Consider the following 14395-nt stretch of genomic DNA (forward strand, 5'->3'; position numbering starts at 1 on the left):
TAGTATATCATGCAAAAGCGCAGATTCCAACCATTGAAATACTTTGTATAGTTCAAGATTTAAGGTAATTTTAAAACATCACTGCACATCATAATGGCAGCTACAGTTTTCATCTTAAAGATCTAAAAAAAATATTTGGGAATGTCTGGCGGGCCGAATTGATAAGCTTAACGGGCCGCATGCGGCCCCGGGCCTTAATTTGCCCAGGTGTGGTTTAGATCTATTACTTCTAGCCTTGCAAAGTACTAGCTCGGGGGTCGGCAACCCGCGGCTCTAGAGCCGCATGCGGCTCTTTAGCGCCGCCCTAGTGGCTCTCTGGAGATTTTTCAAAAATGTATGAAGAATGGAAAAAGATGAGGGGAAAAAAAAACAATTTTTTTGTTTCAGAATGTTTTCTGTGGGAGGACAAACATGACATAAACCTCGCTAATTGTTATAAATCACACTGTTTATATTAAACATGCTTCACTGATTCGAGTATTGGGCGAGCGCCGTTTTGTCCTACTTATTTTGGCGGTCCTTGAACTCGCCGTATAGTTTGTTTCCATGTATAACTTTCTCCGACTTTCTAGGACGTGTTTTATGCCACTTTTTCTGCCTCATTTTGTCCACCACACTTTTAACGTTGGGCATGAGTGCACAAAGGTGAGTTTTGTTGATGTTATTGACTTGTGTGGAGTGCTAATCAGACATATTTGGTCACTGCGTGACTGCAAGCTAATCGATGTTAACATGCTATTTAGGCTAGCGATATGTACATATTGCATATGCCTCATTTGTAGCTATATTTGAGCTAATTTAGTTTCCTTTAAGTCCTCTTAATTACATTTATATCTCATGACACATGTAATATGGCTTTTTTTTGCGGCTCCAGACAGATTTGTTTTTGTATTTTTGGTCCAATATGGCTCTTTCAACATTTTGGGTTGCCGACCCCTGTACTAGCTGAATGATTTATAAATTAAACACTCCGAAAAGTTTGACGTAACATATATTGTTATCATTATGTTCGGCCCTTTAAAATAAAAGCACTGCTTTTTCCTACATGCAGGAACAAATGCAGCATACAATTTCACTTACAAAGTGAATTATTCATCTCAACAGCAAGATCATGTATGCAACCTATAACAATATTAAGAAATGTACTTCATTAATTTGTCATTTGTGTTTAAATGACATTTAACATTTCTTGATGAAGTATTTAATTCTGTCAATTTTTTTACTTCAGTATTGACGTATTCATTATCATCTTTGTTATTTGATTTTACATTATTTCAAAATGTTCTTAAATTACTACAATTTTTTCCAATCTTTATTTTTTCACACTTTTTATTATTATCATTTCATTTATGGTAAATGGGTTATACTTGACGCTTTGACACTATTTCCACATGCACCCGTTCACACACTAATGGCTGGAGCAGCCATGCAAGGCCCAAGGCCCCTTATAGTTGTTATTAGTCATAGACAAGGAGAAGGGGTGGTAGGATTAAGTGAAACTCTGAATTGTTAATATTTTATTGCTTAATTTACATTCAGCATTTATTATGAATTATACATTGCTGTCAATTTTTCTTCTTCGAGTATTTACTTATTTATCATTCCTCTTTATTCTTTATACTTATTTAAACCTAATAATTTTCTATTTAGTATTAATTAATAATGTTCTGAAATAATTAACATTTGTATTTGCATTTATTATTTTTATTATCATTTCATATGTTCATACTTTTTATTTTTCTTTCTTTTAATTTTATCACCACACAGGCTATACTTGTCTCTTTTTTTTTAACAGACAAGGAGAAGGTGTAGGATGAAGTAAGCACTGCGTCTTCCTACATTATTATAAATATCAACATTTGTTATTGAATTATACGTTTCTGTCAGTTTTGTTATTCTAGTATTCATCTTTTTATTCACTCACCTTTAATCTCGCTACTTATTTTCACCTTCAGCATTTTCTATTCATTAATTGAAAACACAATTTCTTGTGGTCTGTAGTTTTTGGTCTAAATGTTTGAGTTTGAGTTTGAGTTTGAGTTTATTTCGAACATGCAAGCATACAACATGATACATCACAATTTCCAGTTTCTTTTCAACATGTTCGAAAAGGAGTAGGAAGAAGCAGAGCTTAATGTTGCATAGATTATGTTTTACAGACCATCTTCACGCTGCTTTTTGAAAGTCTTCTCAGGATGCACAGTTTTGTAGGTGGTCTTATTCACGTGGCTCCAGTCTTCTCATCGCCATCTTTGTTGTAGTTTTTAGCGCTTCCATAGCGAGTCTACCGACAGATTAAGTTCAGACTGTACGCTGCTTTGTATTAGAAATGGCAAGCGTGGAGAAGGCATGTGCATGTATGAGCCAGTCTGCCCCAAAACAAGAGCATAGAGAAAAGTAAGGAGTTTATTGACAATGGCAGGCCAGCGCAAAGCCTTTTGGCTAAATTCCTACCATATATGGATAATCCACTGACGTCACCAAATGGGCAAATTCCAAACGGTTATTTTCCCGGAAGTGTGAAATAAGGCAAGATTGTTTTATAAACATCTCCGTAACGCATCCACGGTTTGATTTAAAACTTTCTGGAAATATGCATATCCAAAGTACGCAACAGCAGGTACCAATAGGTTAAAAAAGTTGGTATTGTACAATAGGACCCCTTTAAAACTTTTTCAAATGTATTATTTTTATTTAATATTTTCACACTTTTGTTCTGTTTTTCTTTAATTTATCACCACAAACGCTATAATCTTTTATTTTTCTTTAACTGTCACATTTGATCAGTAATAGACAAAAAGAAGGGGTAGACTTGAGTAAGCGCTGCGTTTTTCTACAGTACATTATTATTAATATTTGATTGCACATTCAGCAGTTATTTATGAGATGTACGTTTCTATCGGTCTTTTTTTATTCTAGTATTTAACTTATTTATTCATTCATTTTTAATCCCTCTACTGATTTTCACCTTTAGAATGTTCTGTTTATTATCAATTCACACTTTTCTTATACAATCTCTGGCAAAAAATGACAGAATCAACAGTTTATGAGGATATTTATTCAGTTTCATTTTGTAGAAAAAAAAGCTGATAACAGACATGACAAAACTGTAGTTATTTCAAATGGCAACATTCTGGCTTTAAAAACACAAACTGAGGAACTTGACGAAAAAATTATGTATTAAAAAACAAACCCTTTTGGGGTTGCTGGAGCCTATCTCAGCTGCATTCGGGCAGAAGGCGGGGTACACCCTGGACAAGTCGCCACCTCATCGCAGGGCCACTAGCACAATTTATATTCATTTATTTTAGTGTTTTTAATAAAGACAGAAAGTTGCCATTTAAAATGACTACAGTTTTGTGTCAAGTATGTTAGCTGCTGTTTTTTTTCTACAACTGAAGAAATATCCACTAAGTCTGGTGATTCCATCATTTTCCCAGGAGTTGTATAATTATCATTTTTATTTTTATTTTATTTACACACTTTATTCCCGTTTTCTTCACTTTTATCAAGCCACACTGTCACATTTTTCCAGTAAAAGATATAGTAATACTGTATTTTTCGGACTATAAGGCACACTTAAAATCCTTTCATTTTCTCAAAACTCGACAGTGCGCCTTATAACCCGGCATAATTCTGGTTGTGCTTACCGACCTTGAAGCAATTTTATTTGGTACATGTTGTAATAAGTGTGACCAGTAGATGGCAGTCATACATAAGAGTTAAATGTGTAAACTGCAATATGATGGCAGTAAACGACACCAAAACTTTAAATGTTCCATTGAAAATATAGAACATTACACACGGCGCTCAAAAATCTGTCAAAATGTTTTTAGTACAACTTTGGTAAGCTATGAAGCAAAACCGCTTGATGGATTGTCGGTGCATTAAATATACAAGTATTATTATGGTGTGTGTATAAGGACCGCAAAATTAGCAGACATTATCTGGCGTTTTGTTTCGCAATATAAAGCAAAACTAACTTTTCTTACCTTCTGGTACCTGCTGATCTGTATTTGGGATCTGCATAAGTCCTGAAAATGTGCGCACGTCCGCCTTTGTAGTCCGTGCCGACACCTTAGTCATAAGCTTCTTCTTTTTCTCTATCTTCTTATGGGATATTCATCTTCCGCTGTTGCCATTTCTAATATAAAGTAGTGTAAAGTTCTAACTTGTATTTCACTATGGAAGCGCTAAAAACTACCAGTGTCGTGAGTTTACATAATTCACCCACGGAACTTTAGTTATTAGAGAGTTCCGGTCGGACGGTTTTTCACGGGACACATTCCCGGTGTTGTTGTTGCACTAGCGAGCCACGGATGAGGAGATGCTTTTCCGTTGTTGATTGAAGTAAAGTGTGAATGTCATTAAAACAGTTAGCTCCATCTTTTGACACTTCTTCCACTCCCGTCCTTTCACGCTACGCCGCTACAACAAAGATGACGGGGAGAAGACGCTGTCGAAGGTGAGCCACGTAAATAAGACCGCCCACAAAACGGCGCATCCTGAAGTGACTGTCAGAAAGCGACTTGAAGGTGATCTGTAAAACATCATTTATGTTACATTTTGACCAAAGAACCACCATTACATGTTATGTAGACCAGGGGTTCCCAACCTTTTTTGCACCGCAGACCAGTTTAATGTAGGCATTATTTTCACGGACCGGCCTTTGAAGTGTGGCAGATAGATATAGCAAATAAGTGCATTAAAAATGAATACATGAAAAAACTCACCATAACATTCAATTAGTGGGAGCCCGTGGACTTTTCCATTTGCAAAAAAGTTCTCCATAGACTTTTGTTAAGTAGTGGGCTTTTTTTTGGCTTTAGTATCTCATGGGTTATAGGTGATACATCACATTTAAGGACAAAAACATGGATATACAGTATAAGAAAGCTAGAAATACTTAGACTTCCTTTTTATTGTCATTCAAATTTGAACTTTACAGTACAGATAAGAACGAAATTTCGTTACATAAGCTCATGGTAGTGCAGGATAAAAAAAAGCAATAAGGTGCATATATAAATAAAATAGGTTACTGTAAAGATAAATATATTGCACTTTTTCACATTCATCCACATTTATGGACGTATGTTGTATTGTATTTTTTATTCCAGCGAGTTAATCCATTTTGGGGGGAGTTGAGGGGATAACTTAATTATGATGCGTTCAAGAGTCTTACGGCCTGAGGGAAGAAGTTGTTACAGAACCTGGAGGTTCTGCTTCGGAGGCTGCGGAACCTCTATCTAGAGCAGTGGTTCTCAACCTTTTTTCAGTGATGTACCCCCCGTGAAATTTTTTTTTATTCAAGTACCCCCTAATCAGGGCAAAGCATTTTTGGTTGAAAAAAAGAGATAAAGAAGTAAAATACAGCACTATGTCATCAGTTTCTGATTTATTAAATTGTATAACAGTGCAAAATATTGCTCATTTATTGTGGTCTTTCTTGAACTATTTGGAAAAAAATATATAAAAATAACTAAAAACTTGTTGAAAAATAAACAAGTGATTCAATTATAAATAAAGATTTCTACACATAGACGTAATCATCAACTTAAAGTGCCCTCTTTGGGGATTGTAATAGAGATCCATCTGGATTCATGAACTTAGTTCTAAACATTTCTTCACAAAAAAAGAAATCTTTAACATCAATATTTATGGAACATGTCCACAAAAAATCTAGCTGTCAACACTGAATATTGCATTGTTGCATTTCTTTTCACAGTTCTTTTTGACAGACATTTTAAAAAAATCTCACGTACCCCTTGGCATACCTTCAAGTACCCCCAGGGGTACGCGTACCCCCATTTGAGAACCACTGATCTAGAGTACAGCGGTGAAAACAGTCCTTGGTGGGGGTGGGAGGAGTCTTTGCAGATTTTCTGAGCCCTGGTCAGGCAGCGGCTTTTTGACATTAGTTCCAATAGATTTCTGTGGATTACTATTTCCATTCTAAAAGTTATGTATTCATATTTTGTGCAATATTTCATACATACCGTAATTTCCGGACTATAAGCCGCTACTTTTTCCCCTCGTTCTGGTCCCTGTGGCTTATACAACGGTGCGGCTTATTTACGGCCTGTTCTTCTCCGACACCGACGAAGAGGATTTCGGTGGTTTTAGTACGCAGGAGGAAGACGATGACACAATGATTAAAGACTGACTTTTCATATACCGGTAGGCTGGCTATTTTGATAACGTACAGGCGAGCACTTTGTATTACTTTGCCCCGTTGTATTATTTGTACTCTGCACGAATGCTGTTCGCCATGTCAAAGATGTGAAAGTTTGATTGAATGATTGAAAGATTTATTGTTAATAAATGGGACACTTTGCGTTCCCAAACAGTCATCTCTGTCCCGACAATCCCCTCCGTGGTAGCAGGAACCCCTATATACTACGCTAATTACACATCAAAACCCTGCGGCTTATAGTCGGGTGCGGCTTATATGTGGAGCAATCTGTATTTTCCCCTAAATTTAGCTGGTGCGGCTTATAGTCAGGTGCGGCTTATAGTCCGGAAATTACGGTAAATTCACTAATGTTAGCTTTTTAGGTCCAATTTTCCATGCGTAAATGCATCCGTTATCGCTAACTACTTATGTAATAGGACGATGAGCAATAATACCAGCACTTTAACTTACTAGGCCAAAGGAGATGTGTATTTTCTTTCCTTCAGCACAATTAATTTTTGCAACAATTGAGCACTTTTCCATCTGCCTTATGCACTTCACCTACTATGGTCACTTTGTTCCTGATCTGCCCTGATCTTAGGTCATCAACCTGCCGCGGACTGCAGATGGAACCTAGCTTTTGGCTACGATTTGGCACCTTAACATTTTATGTGTTTATTAATGTGCATTGTCCCATGTAACAAAGATGTAACAAAAATAGCAAATGGCGACTTCCTATGAGGAGTTTTATAATACATCTATGAACAAGCTTATTTGTGTGTCTGTTGGGACTGACGAAAGTTAAGTAGGAGAAAATGCGGTCGGTTATAAATTATTCAATGTCTCGGTGCGGCCCGGTAGCAAATGTGCATTTAAATGTGTCCCGGACCGGTGCCGGTCCCCGGAGTGGTGGTTGGGGACCACTGATGTAGACCACAAGATAGTGTTTTAAATTTAGAAAAATATCATAATATGACCCCTTTAATGCGCCCTATAATCCGGTGCGCCTTTCATATAAAAATAGACCTGAATAGACCCGCTCATCGGCAGTGCACCTTTCCGGTGCACCCTATGGTCCGAAAAATACGGTAAATCAGGATTAAATCAACTCTGCTTCTTCCAACTCCTTTTTGGACATGTTGAATTGTGCAAGTGTAAATAGGTGATCTACTTCAATGTATAATATTAGAAAGAGTACTAGTGATTGTACACCATAGCACACATCTTACCGGCGTGGAGTTCCGTTGCCGTTGGCGCTGGGTGATGTCAGGCGTGCTGGCGGAGGAGAGCCTCCAGCGCTCAGCGGAGTTCTGGTGCGGGTGGTGGGAGAAGGCGTTGAGCGGGCTGGCTGAAGCTGAACGGGAGCAGTGGTGAGAATCTGAGTAGCATGTGGACATGCAGAGACACGAGTCACACACACGTACACACACCATGCAGGCTGGTGTCAAACATTAGGGATGCATGCAGTTCACATGAAACCAAAAACTTCTAGGGCACATTTTCCTGGCAAAATATAAAATATATATACATCATATCTATATATCAATATTAACAACTTACAATTTGTATTTTATAATATAGTTTATTTACTTGTAAACCTCCAGGAACACTGTAGTCTTTCTTTAAAAAACACTCATCAATAGTCGTTTTTATTAATTTAGGCATTTTCATTAGATATTAGTATTTATTCCTAACATGAATAAAGCTATCACATTTCAAAGCAAAAAAAGTGTGGGACAACAGGTTATGACCTAAACTCTATTTATACCAGGGGTATCTAGTAAAGTGCGTATTTTATTCTAAAAATAAAATGTATTACAGTCTCCATTACAGTATTAAAAAATGGGAATAAGGGTCCAAAGTTAAAAGTACAAAATATATAGCATATATTATGTACATTTAAATACATTATAATATAGTTATTTGATTCCAGGAGTTTACAAAAATATTTGGGAACTTTATTTACTGATTGTATTTTACTGGAATTATGCATGTCCAAAATACACAACAGCAGGTACCAATAGGTTAAAAAGAGTTGGTATCGTATAATAGGACCCCTTTAAAACTTATAAAAATTAATTACCATTTTTATTCATTATTTGTATTTAATATTTTTACACTTCTGTTCTGTTTTTCTTTAATTGAATCACCACAATTGCTATAATCTTTTTTTTTTTTTTTTACATTTGATCAGTAATAGACAAGAAGAAGGGGTAGACTTGAGTAAGCGCTGCATTTTTCTAGAGTACATTATTATTAATATTTTACTGCATATTTAACATTCAGCATTTATCTACGAAATGTACGTTTCTATTCTAGTATTTAACTTATTTATTCATTCATTTTTAATCCTTCTATTGATTTTCACCTTCATAATTTACTGTTCATTATTAATTCACACTTTTCTTATACAATCCCAGGCAAAAAAAATGACAGAATCACCAGTCTCGGAGGATGTTTATTCCATCTAGTTTGCCATATATAAATTTATACATAAATATGTATTTATATCATATTTGGAGAAAGAGAGAGCACTAATAGGCTGAATTAGGTGGAAAATGTCTTGCCCGCTGCATGTTGTGTTTGTGTGTCTGTAAAAGAGTGTTTGAGTCATTTTTGTGTTCAGCTGTTTAAAAAACAAACATTTGCATGAATCAAACAAATTGTCAAGTCCCATGTTTAGTGTACAATTTCAATAAAGTACACTTTATCAAAGATTAAAAAAATGTATTCATGATTAATCAAGACTGATTATGAGTTAACGATGGAGAAAATGCAATTCATCGCAGTTAAATATTTGAATCCTTTGACAGCCCGACTAAAATACACACATCAAGTTTCTTTGTTTATATTTCATTTTCTTTTAATATCACTATTGTTTTTGCAGACGATAATATTGTTTTGGAGATGCTTTTTTGTTTGTTTGAATTGTGTAGGTCAGGGATGTCAAATGTACGGCCCGCAGGCCGGATCAGGCCCACCAACAGGTTTTACCGGGCCCGCGAGATGAGTTTGCTAAGTAAAAAATTAGCTGAAATGTTTGAATGAAAGAAACTGCTGTTCTAAATGAATCTACTGGGTGTCGCAGTAGCAATTGTTGGTATCCCCTGCCATGAGAGCAGTCATGACTTCAGAGGGGGCGGAGCTATGTGCTGTGTCAACACATCCATGTTTGGACACTATTTACTTAAATGTGGATTGTTACGTTCATGCTTTGGTTGTCAAATACTGTACGTTGTGGGTAATGTAACCTGAGACATTTTACCTAAATAAATGTTTTTAAGAATCTCTACATTTCGTGTTGTACCTACAACTCAATCAATCAATCAATCAATGTTTATTTATATAGCCCTAAATCACAAGTGTCTCAAAGGGCTGCACAAGCCACAACGACATCCTTGGTTCAGAGCCCACATCAGGGCAAGGAAAAACTCAACCCAGTGGGATGACAATGAGAAACCTTGGAGAGGTATAGCTCGGTTGGTAGAGTGGCCGTGCCAGCAACTTGAGGGTTGCAGGTTCGATTCCCGCTTCCGCCATCCTAGTCACTGCCGTTGTGTCCTTGGGCAAGACACTTTACCCACCTGCTCCCAGTGCCACCCACACTGGTTTAAATGTAACTTAGATATTGGGTTTCACAATGTAAAGCGCTTTGAGTCACTTGAGAAAAAGCGCTATATAAATGTAATTCACTTCACTTCACTTCACTTCACTTCACTTCACAGGACCGCAGATATGGGTGACCCCCCAAACCTTTAGGGGAGACCGGTGCAATGGATGTCGAGTGGGTCTAGCATAATATTGCGAAAGTCCAGTCCATAGTGGATCTAACATAATAGTGAGAGTCCAGTCCATAGTGGATCTAACATAATAGTGTGAGAGTCCAGTCCATAGTGGATCTAACATAATAGTGTGAAAGTCCAGTCCATAGTGGATCTAACATAATAGTGAGAGTCCAGTCCATAGTGGATCTAACATAATATTGTGAGAGTCCAGTCCATAGTGGATCTAACATAATAGTGAGAGTCCAGTCCATAGTGGATCTAACATAATAGTGTGAAAGTCCAGTCCATAGTGGATCTAACATAATATTGTGAGAGTCCAGTCCATAGTGGGTCTAGCATAATATTGTGAAAGTCCAGTCCATAGTGGGTCTAACATAATAGTGAGAGTCCAGTCCATAGTGGATCTAACATAATATTGTGAGAGTCCAGTCCATAGTGGATCTAACATAATAGTGAGAGTCCAATCCATAATGGATCTAACATAATATTGTGAGAGTCCAGTCCATAGTGGATCAAACATAATATTGTGAGAGTCCAGTCCATAGTGGATCTAACATAATAGTGAGAGTCCAGTCCATAGTGGATCTAACATAATAGTGTGAGAGTCCAGTCCATAGTGGATCTAACATAATAGTGTGAAAGTCCAGTCCATAGTGGATCTAACATAATAGTGAGAGTCCAGTCCATAGTGGATCTAACATAATATTGTGAGAGTCCAGTCCATAGTGGATCTAACATAATAGTGTGAAAGTCCAGTCCATAGTGGATCTAACATAATATTGTGAGAGTCCAGTCCATAGTGGGTCTAGCATAATATTGTGAAAGTCCAGTCCATAGTGGGTCTAGCATAATATTGTGAAAGTCCAGTCCATAGTGGGTCTAACATAATAGTGAGAGTCCAGTCCATAGTGGATCTAACATAATATTGTGAGAGTCCAGTCCATAGTGGATCTAACATAATAGTGAGAGTCCAATCCATAATGGATCTAACATAATATTGTGAGAGTCCAGTCCATAGTGGATCAAACATAATATTGTGAGAGTCCAGTCCATAGTGGATCTAACATAATAGTGAGAGTCCAATCCATAATGGATCTAACATAATATTGTGAGAGTCCAGTCCATAGTGGATCTAACATAATATTGTGAGAGTCCAGTCCATAGTGGATCTAACATAATAGTGTGAGAGTCCAGTCCATAGTGGATCTAACATAATAGTGTGAAAGTCCAGTCCATAGTGGATCTAACATAATAGTGTGAAAGTTCAGTCCATAGTGGATCTAACATAATATTGTGAGAGTCCAGTCCATAGTGGATCTAACATAATATTGTGAGAGTCCAGTCCATAGTGGGTCTAGCATAATATTGTGAAAGTCCAGTCCATAGTGGGTCTAGCATAATATTGTGAAAGTCCAGTCCATAGTGGATCTAACATAATAGTGAGAGTCCAGTCCATAGTGGATCTAACATAATATTGTGAGAGTCCAGTCCATAGTGGATCTAACATAATAGTGTGAGAGTCCAGTCCATAGTGGATCCAACATAATAGTGAGAGTCCAGTCCATAGTGGATCTAACATAATAGTGTGAAAGTTCAGTCCATAGTTGATCTAAAATAATAATGAGAGTCCAGTCCATAGTGGATCTAACATAATAGTGTGAAAGTCCAGTCCATAGTGGGTCTAACTTAATAGTGAGAGTCCAGTCCATAGTGGATCTAACTTAATAGTGAGAGTCCAGTCCATAGTGGATCTAACATAATAGTGAGAGTCCAGTCCATAGTGGGGCCAGCAACTGCACAGGGACTCATTTTCTGGGCGCACACAAATATAAGGAAATAAAATGTATACCCTCCTAACTTCATGTGTGATTTATGAAATGAGTCCAAATTAAAACTGCCAGACTAAATTCCGCCTATTTGACTGATGAACATTATCACATCATTTATTCAGAAAGTATGAAGATAGAGTACTGTTAACCACAACATGTAAGTGTAAAAACCATTATGATTTGTACATTTTTCTGAATGTGCTTGGTCTGTTTTTAAACAAAAAAAAAAAACAATCTGAAGTTGTCCTTATTTTTACGCTATTATGCCATGGTTTTATCAGTCCGGGCCACTTGGGAATAGACTGTCCTCCATGTGGCCCCTGAGCTGAAATTAGTTTGACACCCCTGGTGTAGATGGTTTGTTGTGTCCAAAATAAATGGTGAACTGAATTAAAATACATAATCCTTTGTGGACCACTTAAGTGAAATTGGATAATTCCCCTCAGCACACCTGATGATGTCCAATGATACACTAATGTGGTTGGGAATTGTGCAAGTGCATGCACTTATATACACATCGTTAAATACATTGATACACACGGAGAAAAAGTCATTCAAACAGGATTCCAGGGAACGACACATTGGGGGGTGTTACTCACAAGAGTCGCTGTTGTTGAGGAGGGTGGCGGCGCTGCGACTGCGAGCGAGGAAGGACAGCGTGGGCGTCATGAGCCTCTCCACGATCCGGCTCTCCCACGGACTCAGACGCAGGCTGCGGGCTGACACGAGAGGGCGCAGTCAATAGCAGGTCATTGTCAAGTCAGCTGCATTCCCTCAACACCTGCTACAAAGTGTTTGCAAGACATGTTGACGATTCATCCACAGATGGACGTTGACAAGTGACCGACATTTACTCCCACGCAAGTTGTTTTTACCTTTAAACACTAAAGCGCAAAAGGCATCACGAGGTCTTTTTAGATATAATGAAAAGTGCCATCATCCCACACTTTTCTAATAGCATGAACACACATTTAGGACACTGAGGAATGTAGAAGTTACTTCTTGCCACTGTTCACACACACACACACACACACACACACACACACACACACACACACACACACACACATTGTATTTGTTACCATCTTGAGACCTATTTAGGACCACCCTTTCTAGATAAACAAAGATTTGTATTTACAACATTAATAATATACACAGTACATACGATGCAAATATAAAAAAGGTAAGCTTTTAGTTCATTTTAATTTTTTGTTTGTAATTGTTTTTTTAAATTTTTTTTATTAATCAATCCAACAAAACAACACACAGCAACACCACAACAATGCAATCCAATCCCAAAACCAAACCCGACCCAGCAACATTCAGAACAGCAATAAACAGAGCAATTGGTTTTTAATCTTCATTATTTACATCAAGTTATTACAGTAGGTCTCTATATACATATTTATCTTTTTAAATACATTTTGGCCGAAGGGGGGCACATTTCAATTCCTTACACACACTTGCTATTACATATGTTGGCCAGAGGGGGAGCACTTCAAATTTTTTCCACACTTGTTATTTCATATGTTGACCACTTTTAAAACTGACAGTCAATTTGAAAAATCCCTCCTTTTTGGGACCACCCTCATTTTGATAGATTTCACCACCAGGGGTGCAAATGAGACATTCTCTATTAGATGCGATGGTTTTCCGTATTGGGACCATGATTTATGTCCTAACTTGTTCACACCTCCTCATATGGAAGCTACTTTTCCTTGTTGATGTCTCAAGAAGGGTAGAAATACAAGAACACACACACTCTCTTGTATTTGTTACCTTCTTGAGACCTGTTTAGGACCACCCTTTCTAGATAAACAAAGATTTGTATTTACAACATAAATAATACATACATACTATGCAAATATAAAAAAGGTAAGCTTTTAGTTAATTTTTATTTGTATTTGTTGTTTGTAATTGGTTTTTAATCATCAATATTTACTTCGTTATTACAGTAGGTCTCTATATACATATATTTAAAAAAATAATAATTTTGGCTGAAGGGGGCGCATTTCAATTCCTTACACACACTTGTTATTACATATGTTGGCCAGAGGGGGAGCACTTCGAATTTTACACACTTGTTATTTCATATGTTGACCAGAGGGGCAGCATTTTTAAAACCGACACACAGTCAATTTGAAAAATCCCTCCTTTTTGGGACCACCCTCACTTTGATAGATTTCTTCACCATGAGTGTAGGTGAGACAGTCTCTATTAGATGCAATGGTTTTCCGTAATGGGACCATGATTTATGTCCTAACTTGTTCACACCTCCTCATATGGAAGCTACGTTTCCTTGTTGATGTCTCAAGAAGGGTAGAAATACAAGAACACACACACTCTTGTATTTGTTACCTTCTTGAGACCTGTTTAGGGCCACCCTTTCTAGATAAACAAAGATTTGTATTTACAACATAAATAATACATACATACTATGCAAATATAAAAAAGGTAAGCTTTTAGTTAATTTTTATTTGTTTTTTGTAATTGGTTTTTAATCATCAATATTTACTTCGTTATTACAGTAGGTCTCTATATACATATATATTTTTTTAAATTAATTTTGGCCGAAGGGGGCGCATTTCAATTTCAATTTTGGCCAGACG

At 37.0% G+C, this 14395-nt stretch overlaps 1 protein-coding gene across 13 annotated transcripts in view; it reads right to left on the bottom strand.

The window, feature by feature from the left end:
• Positions 1-14395, bottom strand: part of LOC133636004 (MAP7 domain-containing protein 1-like) — a 136345-nt gene that overhangs the window by 21689 nt on the left and 100261 nt on the right. For 11 of the 13 annotated variants that reach the window (XM_062029585.1, XM_062029583.1, XM_062029584.1 and 8 more), the window contains 2 exons: positions 12386-12505; positions 7402-7550 (listed from right to left, as the gene is read on the bottom strand). In XM_062029585.1, the coding sequence (XP_061885569.1) occupies positions 7402-7550; positions 12386-12505 (269 nt within the window). The remainder of the gene's footprint in view (positions 1-7401; positions 7551-12385; positions 12506-14395) is intronic. The other 2 variants (XM_062029587.1, XM_062029591.1) reach the window with 1 other exon arrangement.

The sequence above is a fragment of the Entelurus aequoreus genome, linkage group LG20, assembly GCF_033978785.1.
Source record: "Entelurus aequoreus isolate RoL-2023_Sb linkage group LG20, RoL_Eaeq_v1.1, whole genome shotgun sequence".
Classification (NCBI taxonomy): Eukaryota; Metazoa; Chordata; class Actinopteri; order Syngnathiformes; family Syngnathidae; genus Entelurus; species Entelurus aequoreus.